General features: G+C 45.1%; 1 protein-coding gene across 1 annotated transcript in view; it reads left to right on the top strand.

Moving 5' to 3' along the window:
- The first annotated feature begins 439 nt into the window (after positions 1 to 439).
- LOC126273235 (UDP-glucosyltransferase 2-like) overlaps positions 440 to 23667 on the top strand; it is an 81064-nt gene continuing 57836 nt past the window's right edge. The window contains exon 1 of the mRNA XM_049976778.1: positions 440 to 691. Within this exon, the coding sequence (XP_049832735.1) occupies positions 440 to 691 (252 nt within the window). The remainder of the gene's footprint in view (positions 692 to 23667) is intronic.

Raw genomic sequence — 23667 nt, 5'->3', positions numbered from 1 at the left:
AATGAGACGCATTCCAAATGGAACTGGGTATATTTGGAGGATTGTGTGGTCCTCTGAGATGTGTCAGGCTGCTTGGTAATCACCTGGACCACTGCCTATTATGTCTACTTCTGCATAACAGACAGATGGGAATGAGTGGAGAGCTGGATCTATATCTCAACAGGTATTGGTTCCCAGACGTATTGTTACAGGAACTTTTCTTCTAGTTTGGCCAATACTACCTGTTGCAGGAATATTTGACCCTTTTTTTAAGCACCCTGTACGAAATAGGCTGATCCTTAGGGGCTCGCGACTACTAGGATTTCTACTTAGCTGGTGAGCATATTTACGTTGAATGAGGCACGACTTTTACTTATCCTTATGTTTGGGCCTCAGTGAGCGCTAAACACTGAGACGATTCACAGCACCATCATTAATTGGCAGGGACACTGTTTTCAGGATGCAGCTCACCACATGGTTAGCGATTTGCACAGTGGTGGCTCTGGCGTCAGCTACCACGGAAGCGGCCAACATCTTGGCTGTCACGTCGTTTCCCGGTCCCAGCCACTTCGTCATGTTCCGCCGTCTTTTCAAAGAGCTGGCGTCCAGGGGCCACAACCTCACAGTCGTCAGCTATTTCCCCCTGAAATCACCACTGGAGAACTACACCGACATAACACTCGAAGGCAACTTCGGAGACCCGCGGGATAATGTAAGTCACCATTTTCAATTGATGTATCGTAAGGTTTGTAACACCCCACCCGTCACTTATTTGGTTTCGGCGTGTGTTCGCCCCAGCTAATTGACTAATAGATCAACAGAGAATGTAAAACTGCCGCAATTTCGGATAACGCAAAGAAAGTAATAAGGCCCTGTGACTCCTGATTGAACTGCGGTGGCAGTGTTGACATTAATTGATTCAGAATTGATCACTTTTAATTAAAAAGCGGTGCACATTGATGTTATATTCAGCTATTGAACACCAGATGCAAATGTTGAACACAAAATTAATTAAGAAAATGATTTAGGATTTCAACTACTTGACTGAAAACAGATGCAGTCGATTAGCACAAATTTATTTTAACTCATGACCTTCAATTATCACATTACATGACTCTCCTACCAGGCAGTGGTAATAAATTGCGTTTGCTTGGAGCAAAGCGCGATAACTCAAAAGTAATTCTTATCGACTGACCCAGGCGTAATGCGAAGTGTGAGAAGAATTCTACAATACACGGCCCATGAAACCCTCGTGCAAACTTTGCCGACGTGATCAAACAAATTAATCAGTGGCCGGAGCGGGCGCAATCTCACCTAATACAGCGTGGCGGAGCGTCGTCGTTGTGTGGACGTCGGCCGACCTCGTGGTGCTGCAAGGCTGCACTCATCTATTCACTCCTAGCTATCTTGCTCAGTACATAGCTGAACTAAAACTTCTTATCTCCAAGCTCAATCGTTCCATTTGCTAAGTCTTAAACTGCAGAGGTGCTCACTTTTTCTCAGGCAAGCTGAGTAAAGAATGCCACATCCGTACTCTAGACAAGCGGGGAACGGAAGACCTCTATGGAGACTTATCCCAGTGTACTCTTCGCCTCGGTTTCCCCTCCAGCAAAATCACTTACGCCACTTGCAGCACAAGTCGCGTTAATTATGCATCACTTCCCAGCACCGACCAATGCCTGCTCTGGGAAGTGAACAAATTCCCACAAAATTTCCCTTCCTCTCAACTTCTGCCATTTAGCTCCTCCCAGGCCACCCATCAAGGTTAGCGGGCACAAACACCAATATTTCCGGAATTCTGACTCCCAGGAGAGTACTTCATATTCCTTGGTCCTACATTCCCATCGGAGGCTGGCGTATTTCATTCTGTCACTCTTTACCTGATTTACTTGACACTCTGCGGACTGTGAATTCAACATGAAGTTGCTATAGTCACGAACACGCATATTTTGACCTCTGTTGACTGCTCCACCATAGCTTTGCATGGCTTTCTTGCATGTTTCACTGAAAATGGGACGACGGACATTTATCAAGAGGTGTACAAGTTCTCAGTCTGCTTCCTGGTACACCAGCATGGGGTAAACCACCCACTCATTGTCACTCATCTTAAGGCAACTGGAGGCCGCACCCTGTTACCGCTTTCTCAGAGCTTGAGGCGCCCTTAGCTCCCTATTGTCGCTTCCCTTCGCTCCCCCGCCGGCCACGGTCAATTCTGAATACTTCCCTGGCATAAATTAGCCTGCAGTAAATCCATGTGTTTACACAAAGTTTTCATGTCATGTGAATTACTTTAAAACCATTACCCAACATTAATTATTCCAATAAGTCCATACTATACCCTCTACGAGATGCATTGTGCCTTGTCAGTCATTTTTCTGCAGCCCTACTGTTCGCTCAACGTGAGTTCGGTGATCTTTAATGCCTTCATGTAAGGGTCATAGTTCTTGCCATCTTACAAGTTCGTTTCAGCAGCTGCTAGACAGCTTGATGTTCAGGCACAGAGTTGAATTCGTGTACAAGCAGCACCTCTTCCCGCTTCGGGCTACTTGGAGTATGGCTGTTTGCTGTATACGCAGTGAGAACAAGCTGCCAGAATCTACCTGGAAAATCTTTTCCGGCCTGCCAAGCTGCCAGATTCGCACATGTGAATAGCTGAGTTTCGTTGCCCCTCCCACCAGAGGTTCGAGTCCTACCTCGGGAATGGGTGTGCGTGTTGTTCTTAGAATAAGTTAGTTTAAGTTAGTGTAAGTAGTGTGTAAGTCTAGGGACCGATGACCTAAGCAGGTTGGTCCCTTAGAAATTCACACACATTTTAACAAATCACATGTTTATCCACCGTTATGTGCGGAAATCTAGCCAGATATTGGACGAGAAGCGTTTAAGCAGTGGAAAGACCAAATACGGATTTACACGTCATCTCCTTTTATTTTTTATTTATAATTTTTTTAGCGCTTAAAAGTAGCAATCTGACAGTTGCTTAAACGTACCTATAACAAGAAGAAAGCTTGTATTATTAAAGTTACAATACAAGTACCTGATAGTCACAGTTCACGCGTGGGGGCTGGTTTCCTCCAATCAGAGTACTCAACGTCACGCCCGATCCGTTCGCCATTGGCAAACTGCCACAACCAGTCAATTTGCTTCAAATTCCTGGTACGGCTTGCTTTTGCTGATCTGTCTGGAACCCGAATAATTGGTCTGGCAGTTTTATTTCGTATTTCATCGCACATGATAACCCCCTCCCGACACACACACGGAACTATGCTCACGTTTCATAAACCATACTGGATTCTTCCGTACAAAGTGCGTTTCAGCGTCACATACATAGCTATCATAATAACAGCACGGCAAATATTAGATAAGTTTCACACGGAATTGCGTGAATTCAAATTTTTGAAGCCTGCATTTCATCGTTGCGACTGGGTAATGACAGTTACAGCTATTTTAACCATTGTTGTGGCATAGCGCGATGGTTGCCGGAGGAATGTGATGTGTAGAAGGTCTTACGTTCGAATCTCCGCAAATGTATTTTTTCTTATTTGTGAATCTGATCAAAAGAGCTTGATTGTTGCTTTTATTCAATTAATTATTGTAAATATATATTTTTTATTTCTAATTCTTCGCTGCGTAATTTTCGTCATCGTACTGACTTCATTTGCTTTTGTTTTTCTTCCTATCATTCGTTTTTCGTTTGGAATCGGCAACCAAATGCCAACGAGGACTACTCATCGGCTGATAACGCGGCATCTCGTGAGCATAATTTCACGTAACCGAAGATAGCGAGAAATTAAAGTTTGCTTTTATCCCTGACATTGATTTTTTTCTGTCTTGAGATTGTTCGTAGACGCTAGCTTTAATCGCCGTGAACAAGGCGATCGTGATTTCATTTCTACCGCTGATTGTTGACCGCTGTTTCCTCGGCTGCACAGCACATCACGAGGTCGTGGTTACCCCAGGACGTGAGTGTCAATCCAGGGCTGCAAACAACGTCGCCTGCCGCAGTTTAGTTCTCAGCCACTTAAAATCAGCTGCAGACCGAGCAGCTAGCATTGTCGACATGCCTCGCGATGGCCACTTCGAACAGTGTTCCATGTTAAACGTTAACAGCATTTGTAAAGTGACCCGCCGTATTTGTGTGTCACCTGTAACCGAGCGGTAGCCAGCAGCCCATGTCGCAACATCCTAGGGGCAATGACAGACGTCAGATTCAACTAATTTTGGTCGGACTGTATGTTCCGTGCACATTTTCCTAATTGTTGGCTTTTGTAAATAGTGCTTTACGTAAATTACAGTAAATCACTAAAACACCAAACGCTTAGGAATAATATTGTAACAGACGAGAAAGTTCAAAGTTTTGTTTCGTTCTTTGCTACTATTTTAGAGATCACCGCCCTGTTCTGAAGCAACCATATACCAAACAGTATAGAAAGAGTGAGTCACATTATAAAGATACAGATCTTGGGTACTTATATTGTGACAGCATTGTACTACCCTAGTTTACATGAGGTGTTCGATAACTAAAGTGACACTTTTTTTAAGCCAATTTCGGTTGAAAAATGACGAATTTGCTGTGAGACATCGTCGTATATCCCCGCTTCAGCTCCTATAGTTTCATGAAGTGCCGAAAGGTGACACTACATGCTGCCTTTAAAATGGCGTTAGTAACAGAGATCCATTCCAACCAGAGAGCTGTCATTGAGTTTCTTTCGGAGAAAAGCTAGAGCATCGCAGATATTCAAACACGCTTGCAGAATGTCTACAGAGACATGGAAGCGAAACAAAAGCGCGGTGAGTCGTTGGGTGGGACATCTGTCATCCTCACAACAAGGTCGTGCAAACCTGTTTGATCTCCCATTTGCTGCCTGGCCACATACGACTGTGACTCCTGCAATGTTGGAACGTGCAGACACTCATTCGAGGTGACCAACGGATCACAAAGACACACCTCGGTTCTCAACTGGACGTCTCTGTTGGTAGTGCTGACATACTCGTCCACCAGTTGGGGTACTCTAATATGTGTGCTCGCTATGTTCCTCGCCGCCTAAGAGAAGATCATAAAGAATTTTGATCTGTTTGGCTCAGTGAAGGATGCACTCCACGAGAAGCAGTACGTGAAAGATAGGGAGGCTACTGATGCAGCAATATGTTGGCTATGACGCCAACCAGCAGAGTGGTACGATCAGACAAAGGCCCTCCAGTAATGTGACATAACGCCGTCGCATTGAACGGAGAGTATGTTGAAAAATGGGTTTTCTAGCTAAAAGTGTGGGAAATAACATGATGTATTGGAATCCTGAATACAACCAACCTGCTTTCATAAAAAAGTGCTGCATTACTTATTGAATGCATCTCATATTTAACAGATAATCGAAGATTTATCCTTGCAGGACATAAAATGTAGTTTCGTTGACAAGTAGCTATCTAATCCGAAAGCCAATAGTTCAACTTTGTCATGAGACACTGAAGTTCCAAGGGTTGAACACGTGTACTGGTCCTTCTGTCGCCATAATTCAGTCATGCATGTCCAAGGGCTACACGCCCTCTCAAACACCATATATTGTAATAGGACCACTGTCTTGTATCACATTAACTGTATGTTTACAGTGGACATCCAAAGGGATGATATTGAATACCATAAACTGCAATGACTAAGAACCTGGCGCATGTGAGGGAAAATCAAATGAAAAACCCTAAGGGCATAATAAAACAAATAAAAGATGGCGACATGTAAGGGATAAATCAAATGATAACCATAAGGGTGTAATAAAACAAAAGAAAGACAGCGTCAGTAGCCTATAAATTGGTGGGTATCTTCCTAAAAGGGTAGTGTGAGTATGAGTGCTGACTTCTGTGATCGTTGACGTTTTGTGTAAAGCTTTTATGGGTATGTGAACACGTCATTATGTTATCTCATAAATCAGCATTCTTGTCTCTGGTGCAAATGGTCATCTGTTATATATGTGTGTATGTCTGACATCTCTTACCAAACCTCTGGATCATTTCAACCAAATTTCGCACAGAAACAACAGGTCTCATGCGTATCAGCATTATGGGGTTTATAATCTCCTAGTACCATTAGGAGCAGAGATAGAGGCAAAAACGTGTTTTTTCATCCCCCTGACATAGGCTTTCCTGTGTAACAGACATGTAGTGTGGGAACAGTATTGGCCTACCAAACAACCTGTTTTGCAGGACAACCTACTTGTCAGGTGCAAGAAAAAGGTTTTCAGCACCCTGACATGTAGACTGCCCCGTATGACATGTAGGTTGTATGGACCTGTTTTGCATGGCACCCTGTTTGTCACGGACAAATTCATGATTACAAAGCCCCTGACATGCACCCTGCTCTGTTTGACAGCCTACGTAGCTGGAGACGGGTTGGAATGAATAGAGGAGGAGATGGGTGAAGGAGGGGAGGATGAAATGAACAGAGGGAGGGGAGTAGGGAGGGGGGGAATTCATGAGGCAGATCCCCATAACGCTGATACTCATGAGACCTGTTGTTTCTGTGCCAAATTTGGTTGAAATGATCCAGAGGTTTGGCAGGAGATGCCAGACTTACACATATATACACTCCTGGAAATGGAAAAAAGAACACATTGACACCGGTGTATCAGACCCACCATACTTGCTCCGGACACTGCGAGAGGGCTGTACAAGCAATGATCACACGCACGGCACAGCGGACACACCAGGAACCGCGGTGTTGGCCGTCGAATGGCGCTAGCTGCGCAGCATTTGTGCACCGCCGCCCTCAGTGTCAGCCAGTTTGCCGTGGCATACGGAGCTCCATCGCAGTCTTTAACACTGGTAGCATGCCGCGACAGCGTGGACGTGAACCGTATGTGCAGTTGACGGACTTTGAGCGAGGGCATATAGTGGGCATGCGGGAGGCCGGGTGGACGTACCGCCGAATTGCTCAACACGTGGGGCGTCAGGTCTCCACAGTACATCGATGTTGTCGCCAGTGGTCGGCGGAAGGTGCACGTGCCCGTCGACCTGGGACCGGACCGCAGCGACGCACGGATGCACGCCAAGACCGTAGGATCCTACGCAGTGCTGTAGGGGACCGCACCGCCACTTCCCAGCAAATTAGGGACACTGTTGCTCCTGGGGTATCGGCGAGGACCATTCGCAACCGTCTCCATGAAGCTGGGCTACGGTCCCGCACACCGTTAGGCCGTCTTCCGCTCACGCTCCAACATCGTGCAGCCCGCCTCCAGTGGTGTCGCGACAGGCGTGAATGGAGGGACGAATGGAGACGTGTCGTCTTCAGCGATGAGAGTCGCTTCTGCCTTGGTGCCAATGATGGTCGTATGCGTGCAGGTGAGCGCCACAATCAGGACTGCATGCGATCGAGGCACACAGGGCCCACACCCGGCATCATGGTGTGGGGAGCGATCTCCTACACTGGCCGTACACCTCTGGTGATCGTCGAGGGGACACTGAATAGTGCACGGTACATCCAAACCGTCATCGAACCCATCGTTCTACCATTCCTAGACCGGCAAGGGAACTTGCTGTTCCAACAGGACAATGCACGTCCGCATGTATCCTGTGCCACCCAACGTGCTCTAGAAGGTGTAAGTCAACTACCCTGGCCAGCAAGATCTCCGGATCTGTCCCCCATTGAGCATGTTTGGGACTGGATGAAGCGTCGTCTCACGCGGTCTGCACGTCCAGCACGAACGCTGGTCCAACTGAGGCGCCAGGTGGAAATGGCATGGCAAGCCGTTCCACAGGACTACATCCAGCATCTCTACGATCGTCTCCATGAGAGAATAGCAGCCTGCATTGCTGCGAAAGGTGGATATACACTGTACTAGTGCCGACATTGTGCATGCTCTGTTGCCTGTGTCTATGTGCCTGTGGTTCTGTCAGTGTGATCATGTGATGTATCTGACCCCAGGAATGTGTCAATAAAGATTCCCCTTCCTGGGACAGTGAATTCACGGTGTTCTTATTTCAATTTCCAGGAGTGTATAACAGATGAGGCAGGTGGAAAAGTGGAGGAAGCAGAGATGAAAGAGAGAGGGGGAGGATGATATCGTCAGAGTGCAAGATATGATCAGAGAGAGAGGATGGAGGAAGTGGACAAAGAGGAAGAGATGAAGTGACAGAGAGAATGACGAGGAGGAGATAGAGATGGGAGGATGGGGGGGGGGGCAGAGCAAGGAAGACGTGGACACAGAGGGGAGGAGGTGTGTTCAATACATAAGTCGAACACATACTTGGGGGAAGCTGCTGGGAAAAGGCTGGTTAATACGTAAATCTGAAGGAGACCATTTGCAACAATGGCTGAAACACTGGTCTACAAAATAACATGGTGAGGCAGTCACATACTGGTAAAAGTTTTATTGAGACACGCAGTATAGTAGAGCACTGCAGGCACGTGCCTGATCCACACGGTGTTCATTCGGCTGCTATATGTGAGAGACAGAACAAATAAACTTTGCACAACTTGAACGAAGACGCCAAAGACGACATACTACCTCGTGAATGACACAGCTCGCGAAACTGAAGAGGACGTGCAGAGGGTGCGAAGCTGTAGTGTGTTCAGGGAGTATGATCTTCTGCTACACATTATGGTGCGTTGTCACACAGATAACCGCCGCGCTTTCTTTGCCACGTGGATGCGGCCGCGGGCCTTTCGGTGTGCAGTCGGCCAGTGCTCACCTGTCTGAAAGCGAGGAAATCGAACCGCGTGGATAGCGAGTGAGGGGGGACTACTGACACTCCCTCTGCTTCGTCACGCCGATGAATTACTCCGACGTATATTCATTAGGCTACAGCACCGTGTAAATGCACAGTGTCACAGGAATAGCATAAAGGCGACTGCCGTGTTGGCAATTTGCACCAGGGAGAAGAGTTTTAATTTATCGCAAAATGAAAGTCTAGTTTGATGACGTTTGTCTGTCACGACAAGAAGTCAGGAAATGGAGTCGGAAGTTCGCACACTGTATAATACCTTGTGAAGATATGGCCATTAGTGACTGGTAATTTTTTCTCTTTCTTTGCTATCGTTTCTTTCTGTTCCTTAGTCTAGGTATTCTTATCTTAGATGGTGTAGCATAGCTGTGTTTAGTATTAATGTTAAAATTTATTTCTCTAAAGGATATATCTGTTTTCTTATTGTTACTTGAATATGGAAAGATTTTAAAATTTTTGTTAATTTTGTCCGCATTTGTAAAATTACCTCTGATGTGAAGAGCTGCTAACTAAACCTTAGACATGAAAGCTAAGAGAGCGCTAACGAAAGTAAATCAATTCAATTATTTCTGACAAAACCTCGTATAAATACACGGCATATAATCTCGCGGAGTACATCCTCGAGAACAGTTTTCCCCACAACTTGTGGAAAATGGTGCTCTCTTAGATCAGTCAAGTCGCGTTGTTAACCCGCATAACGATGCAGCCATTGAATTCATGGTGACTGAAAACTATGATATTGAGCCTATGTTAATACACTGAAGAATATACAGAGTGGTTATAACTAAACTTTTACTACTTTAGCCAGGGTAGATGGAAAACTTTTAAGCCTACCGTATGGGTACCAAATTTAACAGGAATGATGCTCACATTCTGCGCTGCACAGTTTCCGCTGTTAGTGCAGTTAGTGTCAGGTTTTGCCGGTAGACACCGGTACTGATACATCGACGTAAGACTGAAACACAAGCATCGTTGTGCATTACAATTGCAGTTTGTAGTCAGCGTGGATCGCGAGGTGACCAGGGCTTTACTCGTAAAGCTGTGTTATAAAAAAACAGTAATAATGCTGCTGCTTTTCGCGCGTATCGACGCATTACGGAAATACTTTCTGTACGCGATTCGCACGTTCGAATTAACTGGAAATTTGGGAACGCTGGTGGGAGATGACGACAATTGCGCAACCAATTTTTGAAGAAGTCCCTGTCCCCATGGCTGAGACAAGGGGGCGCTAACGCACGTCGGAGGCTGAAGATGAGCGTAGCGATGGAGGTATCCGGCACCCCACAGGAGGTCAACCTGTAGTGCGGGTTCCAGGCTGTCGTGTATGCAGATGGTCGTCACACTGATCTACGTTTGTTACCTGGTATGTATAAACATGGTACGTAATTGACAAATGATACACTGTCGTTTGGTGATGAAATGTGTTTCTTTCAAAGATTTGTCCGCTATTTTCAGTCTTCATGTCCTTAAAAATATTTCCACCAAGTTTCATTGCTCCACGATCACTTTTTTTGTGTGGGGGCCCTCTCAAGTAGTGAAATTATAACCACCTTGTACATGTGAATAGCACAGCTTTCATTAGATCTCAGCAGGACAGTAAGAAAGTCAGAAGTGACAGAAGAGTCCAACAAGGAGATTCCGTATCACCAAAACTATTTTCAGCAGTGTTAGGAGAAGATTTCAGAGCCCTAAAATGGGAAAAGAAAGAAAGGATGCATGTGATCTACTGGTCGCCTTCTAGCGGACTGGAAAACCCTGCTTATGTGGACGACGTTGTAATCTTTGTCTCTGGTGTCATCAACAAATAAAACAATAGAAAAAGTTTGATAGTATGCTTGAATGTAATTACAGAAAGCCTAGAATAATTATTCACATACCATTTGCTTTCCTAATGTCTTCTGTTCTCGAACTGTCCTGAATTTAGTATTTAGGCTTTTTGGCAGTTAAATATTATATCAAAGTAATTTTTTGTTTGGAAACGTTAAGTTCATGAATGGTTGCAAATTGTCAAATAACGACGTGAACATGACCGGTTCCATTCAATGATTGGTTCAGTTGGACCAGAGGACACAGTGTATTCCATATAAGCGCAGCCCACATTATTATGGAGACACCACCAGCTTGCACAGTACCTTATTGACGAGTTGGACCCGCGACTTTGTGGGGTCTGCGCCATAGTCTAACCCTACCATCAGCTCTTACTAACTGAAATCGGGACTCATCCGACAAGGCCACGATTTTCCAGTCGACTAGGGTTCCAACCGATATGGTCACGAGCCCAGGAGAGGCGCTGCAGGCAATATCGTGCTGCTAGCAAAGGCACTCGATGCGAAACATCTGCTGCATAGTCCATTAAAGCCACATTTGGCCGCACTGTCCTAACGGATATGTTCGTCGTACGTCCCATATTGATATCTGTGGTTATTTCACGCAGCGTTGCTTGCCTCTTAGCACTGACAACCCTACGCAAACGCCGCTGCTCTCGGTCGTTAAGTGAAGGCCGTCCGCCTCTGCGTTGTCTGTGGAAAGAGTTAATGCCTGAAACTGTGCTGACACTGTGGACCTCGGAATATTAAATTTCCTAACGATTTCCGAAGTGGAATGTCACATGCGTCGAACTCCATCTATCATTCCGCGTTCAAAGTCTGTTAATTCCCATTGTGCGGTCTTCGTCACATCCTAAATCTTTTAACATCACTCACCTAAGTACAAATGACAGCTCTGCCAATGCAATGCCCTTTTATTCCTTGTACACGCGATACTACCCCCTTTTGTATACACTATTGGCCATTAAAACTGCTACACCAAAAAGAAATGCAGATGCTAAATGGCTATTCATTGGACAAACATATTATACTAGAACTGACATGTAATTATATTTTGACGCAATTTGGCTGCATAGATCCTGAGAATCAGTACCCAGAACAACCACCTCTGGCCGTAATAACGGCCATGATACGTCTGGGCATTGAGTCAAACAGAGCCTGGATGGCGTGTACAGGTACAGCTGCAAACGCACCTTCAATACGATACCACAGTTCATCAAGAGTAGTGACTAGCGTATTGTGACGAGCCAATTCATCGGCCACCATTGACCAGACGTTTTCAATTGGTGAGAGATCTGGAGAATGTGCTGGACAGGGCAGCAGTCGAACGTTTTCAGTATCAAGAAAGGCCCGTACAGGACCTGCAACATGCGGTCGTGCATTATCCTGTTGCAACGTAGGATTTCGCAGGGATCGAATGAAAGGTAGAGCCATGGGTCGTAACACATCTGAAATGTAACGTCCACTGTTCAAAGTGCCATCAACACGAACAAGAGGTGACCGAGACGTGTAACCAATGGCACCCCATACCATCACGCCGAGTGATATGCCAGTATGGCGATGACTGATACATGCTTCCAATGTGCGTTCACCGCGATGTTGCCAAACACGGATGTGACCGTCATGATGCTGTAAACAGAACCTGGATTCATCTGAAAAAAAATGACGTTTTGCCATTCGCGCACGCAGGTTCGTCGTTGAGTACACCATCGCAGGCGCTCCTGTCTGTGATGCAGCATCAAGGGTTGCCCCAGCCATCGTCTCTGAGCTGATAGTCCATGCTGCTGCAAACGTCGTCAATCGTTGGTGCAGATGGTTGTTCTCTTGCAAACGTCCCCATCTGTCACTCAGGGATCGAGACGTGGCTGCACAACCCGTTACAGCCATGCGGATAAGATGCCTGTCATCTCTACTGCTAGTGATACGAGGCCGTTGGGATCCAGCACGGCGTTCCATATTACCCTCCTGAACCCACCGATTCCATATTCTGCTGACAGTCATTGGATCTCGACCAACGCGAGCAGCAATGTCGTGTTATGATAAACCGCAATCGCCATAGGCTACAATCCCACCTTTATCAAAGTCGGAAAAGTGATGGTACGCATTTCTCCTCCTTACACGAGGCATCACAACAACGTTTCACCAGGCAACACCGGTTTGTGTATGAGAAATCGATTGGAAACTTTCCTCATGTCAGCTCGTTGCAGGTATCGCCACCGGCGTTAACCTTCTGTGAATGCTCTGAAAAGCTATTCATTTGGATATAACAGCATCTTCTTCCTGTCGGTTAAATTTTTGCGTCTGTAGCACGTCATCTTCGTGGTGTACCAATTTTAATGGCCAGTAGTGTATGTGCATATTGCTAGCCCATGACGTTTGTCATCGCAATGTATAGGATAAAGAAATAAATTAACATCTTTATGACGAGGGTTATGCCAGTGCTCAGCCACACTCTTTGAAAAATTGTCAGCATAGAATGAGAAAACGTCTAACCTCAGTAATAAGATGGTATCAAGTCCTAGATATTTAACTACTTGAGAGTTTCTATTCCTCCAGCAAAGTCAATTTTATGCTCTTGGGTGCACGTTGCCAAATTTGGAGCGATTCTAGGACATGTTCTGCGTGTCAAGATAAGAAATGTGGTCCTATCTCAGTATAACCGCATGCCATCGCCAAAGATAAGTATCGTCGTCTCTTTCACGGTTTCACTACCATTTTGGTTCTTCGTTGTCACTCGAGGACAACGGTTTTTTAAATCTCTTACTATTGCAGTCTAGATGTACACAAACAGCTTTGGCTAACTACGACTAATGCGTTACCCGCAGTTCCTAAATGTCAGTCCCCTTTCACTCTGGTGTTCCCGTAGTATTTTTAAAAAGGTATTACACCTTCTCATGGTAGATATTTTAAAGTATTTTTCCCATGTAGAAATTCTGAAGCTTCTGCTGTAATTAAAGCTACACTGTTTTATCTTACTGAAAATATTTATTTAAAGGAATTAAATAAGTTTGTAAAACTAGATGTCACGCTGGTTAATTAGATATCCCACTTGTCCATTTCCAATTCTACGTTTGGCCTTAAAGATTCAGATAAAAATCCATTGCGTAATTTCTAGGAAGTCTTATTTTCGCTCGGCACAGACATTTTGACCAAAACGAAAAAGGCAAAATCAGAAATGAAGTCATAAAACTCGTTAATGAGCTTAATGGGCTTTTGTATTTCGGATAGTTAAAGACAGCATCGACAGCAAAATAAATAAACGTAACACTGAAAGTGTCATGGTGTGGTTTCATGAAGTTTACGATTAGTTTATCAGCTTTGATTTAGGGCAGTGAGATACAGACGTTGTAACCAAAAATGTGAGGACGTCTGCGAGACCTTGGACGGATGAGAAAACACAAATGTACACTATCTGATCAAAAATATCCAGCTATTATTAGTGGTCGTTAATATAGGCTGTGTCCACACTTCGTCTATATGACGGCTTGAAGACTTTCATTTAAGTGTGTGAATGCCCTTGGAGTAACGGCAGGATTTTCTTCCTCAGCAGCCAACTCCAGATAAGTTAGTGACGTTGGCCTCTGAGATCTGGTCCCAAGTCAACGTTCTGTCTCATCCCACAGGCGTTCTATTGGGTTCAGATCGTAACTACAGAGAGGGCAGCACATTTTATTAATATTATTGCCCATAAACCACTGTTTCGCAGCTGTAATTTTATGACGGGTGTGTTGTCATGCTGATACAAACAATTACCGTCTCCGAAATGCTCCTCTATTGTAGGCAGTCCACAATGCTGTAGGATCTGTTTCTGTTCTTCCGTATTTAGTGTTTGACCAAGCACCATAATCGAACAAAATCCTAACCACAAAAAACACCCCCATACTGTAACACCACCTACTCCTGTCCAAACCTTTCCATCGGATTCTACAACTACATCTACATCCATACTCCGCAAGCCACCTGACGGTGTGTGGCGGAGGGTACCCTGAGTACCTCTATCGGTTCTCCCCCCTATTCCAATCTCGTATTGTTTGTGGAAAGAAAGATTGTCGGTAAGCCTCTGTGTGGGCTCTAATCTCTCTGATTTGATCCTCATGATCGCTTCGAGAGATATACGTAGGAGGGAGCAATATACTGCTTGACTCCTCGGTGAAGGTATGTTCTCGAAACTTCAACAAAAGCCCATACCGAGCTACTGAGCGTTTCTCATGCAGCGTCTTCCACTGGAGTTTATCTATCATCTCCGTAACGCTTTCGCGATTACTGAATGATCCTGTAACGAAGCGCGCTGCTCTCCGTTGGATCTTCTCTATCTCTTCTATCAACCCTATCTGGTACGGATCCCACGCTGTTGAGCAGTATTCAAGCAGTGGGCGAACAAGTGTACTGTTACCTACTTCCTTTGTTTTCGGACTGCATTTCCTTAGGATTCTTCCAATGAATCTCAGTCTGGCACCTGCTTTACCAACAATCAACTTTATATGAACATTCCATTTTAAATCACTTTTAATGCCTACTCCCAGATAATTTATGGAATTAACTGTTTCCAGTTGCTGACCTGCTATATTGCAGATAAATGATAAAGGATCTTTCTTTCTATGTATTCGCAGCACATTACACTTGTGTGCATTGAGATTGAATTGCCATTCCGTGCACCATGCGTCAATTCGCTGCAGATCCTCCTGCATTTCAGCACAATTTTCCATTGTTGCAACCTCTCGATACACCACAGCATCATCTGCAAAAAGCCTCAGTGAACTTCCGATGTCATCCACCAGGTCATTTATGTATATTGTGAATAGCAACGGTCCTATGACACTCCCCTGCTGCACACCTGAAATCACTCTTACTTCGGAAGACTTCTCTCCATTGATAATGACTTGCTCCGTTCTGTTATCTAGGAACAATACAGTCACACAATTGGTCTGATAGTCCATATGCTCTTACTTTGTTCATTAAACGTCTGTGGGTAACTGTATCGAACGCCTTGCGGAAGTTAAGAAACACGGCATCAACCTGGGAACCCGTGTCTATGGCCCTCTGAGTCTCGTGGAGGAATAGCGCGAGCTGGGTTTCACACGATGGTCTTTCTCGAAACGCATGCTGATTCCTACAGAGAAGATTTCTAGTGTCCAGAAAAGTTATTATACTCGAAGATATTACGTGTTCCAAAATTCTACAACTGATCGACGTTAGAGACATAGGTCTATAGTTCTGCACATCTGTTCGACGCTCCTTCTTGAAAACGGGGATGACCTGTGCCCTTTTCCAATCTTTTCGAACGCTACGCTCTTCTAGAGACCTACGGTACACCGCTGCAATAAGGGGGCAAGTTCCTTAGCGTACTCTAAAATCGAACTGGTATCCCATCAGGTCCAGCGGCCTTTCCTCTTTTGAGCGATTGTAATTGTTTTTCTATTCCTCTATTCCTCTGTCATTGGCAAGGGATGTAGTGTAATTCGTCACTCCAGACACTCGTTCACAGTTACCCACCACTACAAGCGTTGCTCAACTATGACTGCTGAAATATGTGGATATGAGCAAGTATTCCATCATTGTACTCCTTTTTTTATTTCTAACTCCCTACACAGAGTCATTGTGCTAGCTGGGCTGATGGTAGCAGTTTGGAACTCACGATTGATTCCTTCCTCTGATTTCATGCAGTTCTTTTGACAGCCACCCCGCGCAATGTTCGACACACCCTGTCCGTCAGTACAAGTGGTATGCTTGGTTTTGATTCAGCTGTGGCTGTTCCTCCGAGTTTCCACTTCACGATCACATCAGCAAAAGTCGACTTCGGGAGCTTTAACAGGGTTGAAAAACCTCTGATGGACTTGTTACCCAGGTGATATCCAACAACTAGCCCATGTTCGAAGTTACTGAGCTCGCCTGACCAACTCATTGTGCTGTTACTGCTTCTCTACTGAGAACACAACTCCCCGCCTCCTTTTGTACTGACGAGCCAACCTCTCGCGACATCTCCTGGTCAACTCCGTATTAAGTACACTACTGGCCATTAAATTGCTACACCACGAAGATACGGGCGCGAAATGTAACCGACAGGAAGAACATGCTGTGATATGCAAATGAGTAGCTTTTAAGAGCTTTCACACCAGATGCGCGCCGGTGGCGACTCCTACAACGTGCTGACATGAGGAAAGTTTCCAACCGATTTCTCATACACAACCAGCAGTTGACCGGCGTTGCCTGGTGAAACGTTGTTTTGATGCCTCGTGTAAGGAGGAGAAATGCGAACCATCACCTTTCCGACTTTGATAAAGGTCGGATTGTAGCCTATCGCGATTGTGGTTTATCGTATCGCGACATTGCTGCTCGCGTTGGTCGAGATTCAATGACTGTTAGCAGAATATGGAATCGGTGGGTTCAGGAGGGTAATACGGAACACCGTGCTGGATCACAATGGCCTCGTATCACTAGCAGCCGTGATGACAGACATCTTATTCGCATGGCTGTAACGGATCGTGCAGCCACGTCTCGATCCCTGAGTCAACAGATGGGGACGTTTGCAAGACAACAACCAATTGCACGAACAGTTCGATGACGTTTGCAGCAGCATGGACTATCAGCTCGGAGACCGTGGCTGCGGTTACCCTCGACGGTGCATCACAGACAGGAGCGCCTGCGATGGTGTACTCAACGATCAACCTGCGTGCACGAATGGCAAAACGTCATTTTTTCGGATGAATCCACGTATTGTTTACAGCAACATGATGGTCGCATCCGTGTTTGGCGACATCGCGGTGAAAGCACATTGGAAGCTTGTGTTCGTCATTGCCATACAGGCGTATCACCCGACACGTCTCGGTCACCTCTTGTTCGCATTGACGGCACTTTGAACAGTGGACGTTACATTTCAGATGTGTTACGCATGTTGCAGGTCTGGATACAGAAAATGTTCGAATGCTGCTCTGGCCAGCACATTCTCCAGATCTCTCACCAATTGAAAACGTCTGGTCAATGGTGGCCGATCAACTGGCTCGTCACAATACGCCATTCGACTACTCTTGATGAACTGTGGTATCGTGTTGAAGCTGCATGGGCAGCTGTACCTGTACATGCCATCCAAGCTCTGTTTGACGCAATGCCCAGGCGTATCAGGGCCGTTATTACGGCTAGAGGTGGTTGTTCTGGGTACTGATTTCTCAGGATCTATGCACCCAAATTGCGTGAAAATGTAATCACATGTCAGCTCTAGTATAATATGTTTGTCCAATGAATACCCGTTTATCATCTGCATTTCTTCTTGGTGTAGCAATTTTAATGGCCAGTACTGTAGATGTGACCGGATACGCTTGATGAGATAGTATATCTCAAGTAATAGACTGGAATCGGTGACATAATTAGGACTGCAGGAAAAATGAAATGGAGGAAATGGAGATGGATAGGAGATGTTGCGACGCGCTGACTCGAGTTTTGCGCCGAAGTAGTTTTCACTGGATTCCAAAAAATTAAAAGCAGCGACCAGCTGATGGAACGCAGGTAGAAGGCATTAGGAAGAAGCAAAATTAATGCATATCGTTCAATAGGATAATGAAAGGAAAAGTTAGAGAAAGCTTTTGTCTGATAGTCACGTCAAATGGCGAATGGTGCATATTGGCATTTAAAAGTATCACAATCTAACTGGATCACTAGAGGGCAGTGAGAAGAATTGCTTTCCAAGTAGCTTAATTTTGCATGCATTTTTGGTGATCTGAATGGGTCTCAAATATATATCTTCTCGGCTAAGTGCAATGCGTTTCATATGGAAAGTGGTCGACGGTAATGCAGGAGTCTTCCTCATATGAGCTTTCCTAGGATGCACTATTGCAGTGACACACACAACGTGTGACGAGGGCTTCCCGTCGGGTAGACCGCTCGCCTGGTGCAGGTCTTTCGATTTGACACCACTCCGGCGACTTGCGCGTCGATGGGGATGAAATGATGATGATTAGGACAACACAACACCCAGTCCCTGAGCGGAGAAAATCTTCGACCCAGCCGGAAAATCGAACCGGGCCCTTGGGATTGACAGTGTGTCGCGCTGACCACTCAGCTAGTGGGGGCGGACATTAATGCAGTGATAGTATGTAATAATTTACAGAATTTGTGTACAACGAAAAAATGTATAATTTGTGGCCCATTCACGTGAGCGGGCTGTACCTGGCTGCAGGCAGAGTACAGAGATTCATAGGCGTGGCACTAGGAGGTGATGGGTGGACCATCATCCCACCTGCCTTTTATTGCGGAAAATATCTCCAGCACTTATTTAATATCAGGATGAGTGGCATGTAGGACAATCCTGGAGGAGTGTAACGAGGAAAAATCGCCGCCCCTATCCGAGATCGAACCCGGGATCTCCAGGCCCCAAGTGCTCTACCTGCTTTTTTTTCAATAATCTTTATTGAACAAACCATATATATATATATATATATATATATATATATATATATATATATATATATATATATATATATAATGCAACAGTTCTTCAAGATACCATTTAAACATATACAAATGATTGTTAGTTAAACAAAAATATTAGAAAAACATTAAATACCACAAAATATATTTTGTCTTCTTCCTTTTTTTAGTCTATGCATGAGAACAAGGATAAGGGTGTCGCATCATGTGTCGGGTAGGCATGGTACACCCCAACTTTGAAGGGGTCAGAGAAGAAGCTGCGCGTTGTCGGTAAGATGGTTTTCGGACGAGGGTGCTATGCGCGGTCACAACTCAAGTCAAGGACTGTATGCGGACCACTCTGAAAGAGGTTTTCTAAAGCCTGTCTTCGAAACCAAATGAGTGTATGGTGCTTAGCAAGATTGTAGTGAAATGTTTGGGGCAACAACAAGAAAACTGAGGTTACCGTCGATTACGGGGCACGGAGGTAAAGGCCCACGTTTCGTTGGATGAGGAGCCATACACTTCGTTTGAGGGGGCACGTAAGACGGTGCTCGTCGGTGTCTTCGAGCTGACAGTCAGGGCAGAGTGGGGAGGCGGCCAGCACTATACGATAAAATCCACTATTAGTCGGCAATTTCCCATAGACTAAAACATACCAGAGTGTGGACACAGACGACGGTAAAGAGGGTGCATGCACACACCCCCAAACCGTTCACCAGTTGATGTCAGGGTGCTGTAGCACCATGGGGTCGCAAGGGTTGGACAGCATAATCAAACGATAGTAATCTTTTGTACGGGGAGGACGGGTGACTGGAAGATCGGTCGGAATGCAGCTGAGCTCTATGAAACAATGGCGACATGGTAAAATAATGGATTGATCGATGGATCGAGAGAAGCTAGTCGGAGGGTATCTAAGAGACTGCGTGCTAAGGACGGGACCAGCCCCCGCCAGTGCCGCAAAAGATTGTGGACAAGGATTGCAGAAGATCGTGCCCGCACGTTGACGAGTCCGAGGCCACCTTTTGCAGGAGGCAGTGTTAAGAGTGTTGTAGCGAACTTTGAAAAGTGCCCCTGCTGACACGAAATATCCAAAGGCTGATTGGATGCGGCGGCCAAGGAGTAACGGCATTGGGAGGATCTGGGCGACGTGTACCAGTTTAGGGGCGACATATATTTTGACATGGTTTAAGTTACGGTGCACTTTACCGCGAACATCGTGCCGAATCGACTGCAAAAGCCGCCAGTAAGCGAGGACCAGTATGTGGTGTGGAGCTCGTAAATTCGATACCCAAGTGACGAAGGTACTGACTGGGAGTGGGTTCGGCACCATAGCCGGGAGGCCGCGCCCAATGTGCATCATAGTCGATTTACGGACATTAAGAATGCTACCAGAAAGACGTCCATACTGGTGGATCCATTGGATGGCGTCACTGAGTTCCGTGGAGGAGCAGGTGAGAAAGACCTTCTAGACCACAATGGTCACGTAGTTGTTTTATGTCATGTTTTGCTTAATACCCCTCACATCCTTCAGTGTCGCCGTGGCGTTTACTTACGCAACTTATCTTGCACGCTATATATTTCGGTATCTCTGTATTACATAAACTGATGAAGATACAGAAACATCAGTTCAGGTAACTGGCAACACGCAACGGTGCACGTGTTTGACGATCGTATTTGTAGATAGAGGAGTTTACGAAACGGGCGTGTGTGGTACACAAGCATCTGCATTGTGGAACATGATTAGTCGAAGGGACAGTGGAGTAGAGATGGCAATGAGATACGCCGGCCATGAGGATTTCAGTGGGCTGCGTAGTTAACTGTCGCCGTTGTTTTCGAACTCAGTGTGTCATACCCCTATGGATAAGCACTGCGGACAGCAATAATTGCAGCCAGAAATGCAGGGAGTGTTCTGAGAAACTAGGTTTGGCAAACCTCGCTGAATATTCTAGCGATGGGAGCAAACGATTGGGAACCTCCTATTTAATCGATTGTTGGAAAACGTTCGACTCATTCGGTATTATTATTACGTTTCTGTTCGTGTTTTCATTCGTAAAGAAGTGAGTGAAACCAATGTGTGAGAGCAAATGAACGAAAAGAATCAGTTAATTCGCTTGTAGTTTGGTTTTACATATCGTCTGGTTTATTACTCATTATTTCTATTCATTTCTTTCTTACAACTACCTGAATGAAAATAACAGACGACGTGCGTTCTAGGTTTGCATACTGATTGAATTCTTCGTTCATTCTTTTCAAGTGAAACCAGTATGCAGTTTCTTTGTTGAGTCCACCACGTATTCGTTCTTTGGACTAAAACCACTCTTCAGTGTTTTTGTAGTATCAAACTAGTCTGTAATACTTTCATTAGCTGAACTGAAGCAGTGCTTGACAACAGCGGTGCACATAGCCCTAGTGTGCTCAGGGAGTAGGCCAAAGTTAAAATAAGCATTATACATACCGGTATTTATTTAATTATATACTAAAAAACTAAACTCACGTCCTTTTTGGAACACAAGTGGCCTTTCCGTACCAGTGTCATCCTCGGTTGAGGATGCGGATAGGAGGGGCATCTGGTCAGCACACCGCTCTCCCAGTCGTTACGATGGTTTCCCTTGACCGGAGCCGCTGCTATTCGGTCGAGTAGCTCAACAATTGGCATCACGAGGTTGAGTGCACCCCGAAATATGGCAACAGTGCATGGCGGCCATCCAAGTGCCGGTCACACCCGACAGCGCTTAACTTCAGTGATCTGACAGGAACAGGCGTATCCACTGCGGCAATTTCTGAATAGGCAAAGAAATACAGTAGAAGAAGAATGGGTAGCTCTGAGGGATGAGGTAGTGAAGGCAGCGGAGGATCAAGTAGGTAAAAAGACGAGGGCTAGTAGAAATCCTTGGGTAACAGAAGAAATATTGAATTTAATTGACGAAAGGAGAAAATATAAAAAATGCAGTAAATGAAGCAGGCCAACAGGAATACAAACGTCTCAAAAAAGAGATCGACAGGAAGTGCAAAATGGCTTAGCAGGCATGGCTAGAGGACAAATGTAAGGATGTGGAGGCTTATCTCACCAGGGGTAAGACAGATACAGCCTACAGGAAAATTAAGAGACCTTTGGAGGAAAGAGAGCCACTTGCATGAATATCAAGAGCTCAGATGGAAACCCAGCTCTAAGCAAAGAAGGGAAAGCAGAAAGGTGGAGAGAGTATATAGAGGGTCTATACAAGGACGATGTACTTGAGGACAATATTATGGAAATGGAAGAGGATGTAGATGAAGATGAAATGGGAGATACGATACTGCGTGAAAAGTTTGACAGAGCACTGAAAGACCTGAGTCGAAACAAGGGCCCCGAAGTAGACAACATTCCATTAGAACTACTGACAGCCTTGCGAGAGCCAGTCCTGACAAAACTCTACCATCTGGTGAGCAAGATGTTTGAGACATGCGAAATACCCTGAGACTTCAAGAAGAATATAATAATTCCAATCCTAAAGAAAGCAGGTGTTGACAGATGTGAAAATTACCGAACTATCAGTTTAATAAGTCACAGCTGCAAAATACTAGCACGAATTATTTACAGACGAATGGAAAAACTGGTAGAAGCCAACCTCGGGGAAGATCAGTTTGGATTCCGAAGAAATGCTGGCACACATGAGGCAATACTGACCTTACGACTCATCTTAGAAGAAAGATTAAGGAAAGGCAAACCTACGTTTCTAGCATTTGTAGACCTAGAGAAAGCTTTTGACGATGTTGACTGGAATACTCTCTTTCAAATTCTAAAGGTGGCAGGGGTAAAATACAGGGAGCGAAAGGCTATTTACAGTTTGTACAGAAATCAGATGGCAGTTATAAGAGTCGAGGGGCATGAAAGGGAAGCAGTGGTTGGGAAGGGAGTGAGACAGTGTTGTAGCCTCTCCCCGATGTTATTCAATCTGTATATTGAGCAACCAGTAAAGGAAACAAAACAAAAATTCGGAGTAGGTATTAAAATCCAGGGAGAAGAAATAAAAACATTGAGGTTCGCCGATGACATTGTAATTCTGTCAGAGACAGCAAACGACTTGGAAGAGCAGTTGAATGGAATGGACAGTGTCTTGAAAGGAGGATATAAGATGAACATCAACAAAAGCAAAACAAGGATAATGGAGTGTAGTCGAATTAAGTCGGGTGATGCTGAGGGAATTAGATTAGGAAATGAGACACTTAAAGAAGTAAAGGAGTTTTGCTATTTGGGGAGCAAAATAACTGATGATGGTCGAAGTAGAGAGGATATAAAATGTAGACTGGCAATGGCAAGGAAAGCGTTTCTGAAGAAGAGAAATTTGTTAACATCGAGTATAGATTTAAGTGTCAGGAAGTCGTTTCTGAAAGTATTTGTATGGAGTGCAGCCATGTACGGAAGTGAAACATGGACGATAACTAGTTTGGACAAGAAGAGAATAGGAGCTTTCGAAATGTGGTGCTACAGAAGAATGTTGAATATTAGGTGGGTAGATCACGTAACCAATGAGGAGGTATTGAATAGGATTGGAGAGAAGAGAAGTTTGTGGTACAACTTGACTAGAAGAAGGGATCGGTTGGTAGGATATGGTCTCAGGCATCAAGGGATCACAAATTTAGCACTGGAGGGCAGCGTGGAGGGTAAAAATCATAGAGGGAGACCAAGCGATGAATACACTAAACAGATTCAGAAGGATGTAGGTTGCAGTAGGTACTGGGAGATGAAGGAGCTTGCACAGGATAGATT

This window comes from Schistocerca gregaria, chromosome 5 (assembly GCF_023897955.1).
Source record: "Schistocerca gregaria isolate iqSchGreg1 chromosome 5, iqSchGreg1.2, whole genome shotgun sequence".
Taxonomy (NCBI): Eukaryota; Metazoa; Arthropoda; class Insecta; order Orthoptera; family Acrididae; genus Schistocerca; species Schistocerca gregaria.
Note: the sequence above shows the minus strand (reverse complement) of the source record. Positions and strands in the feature narration are given on the sequence as shown.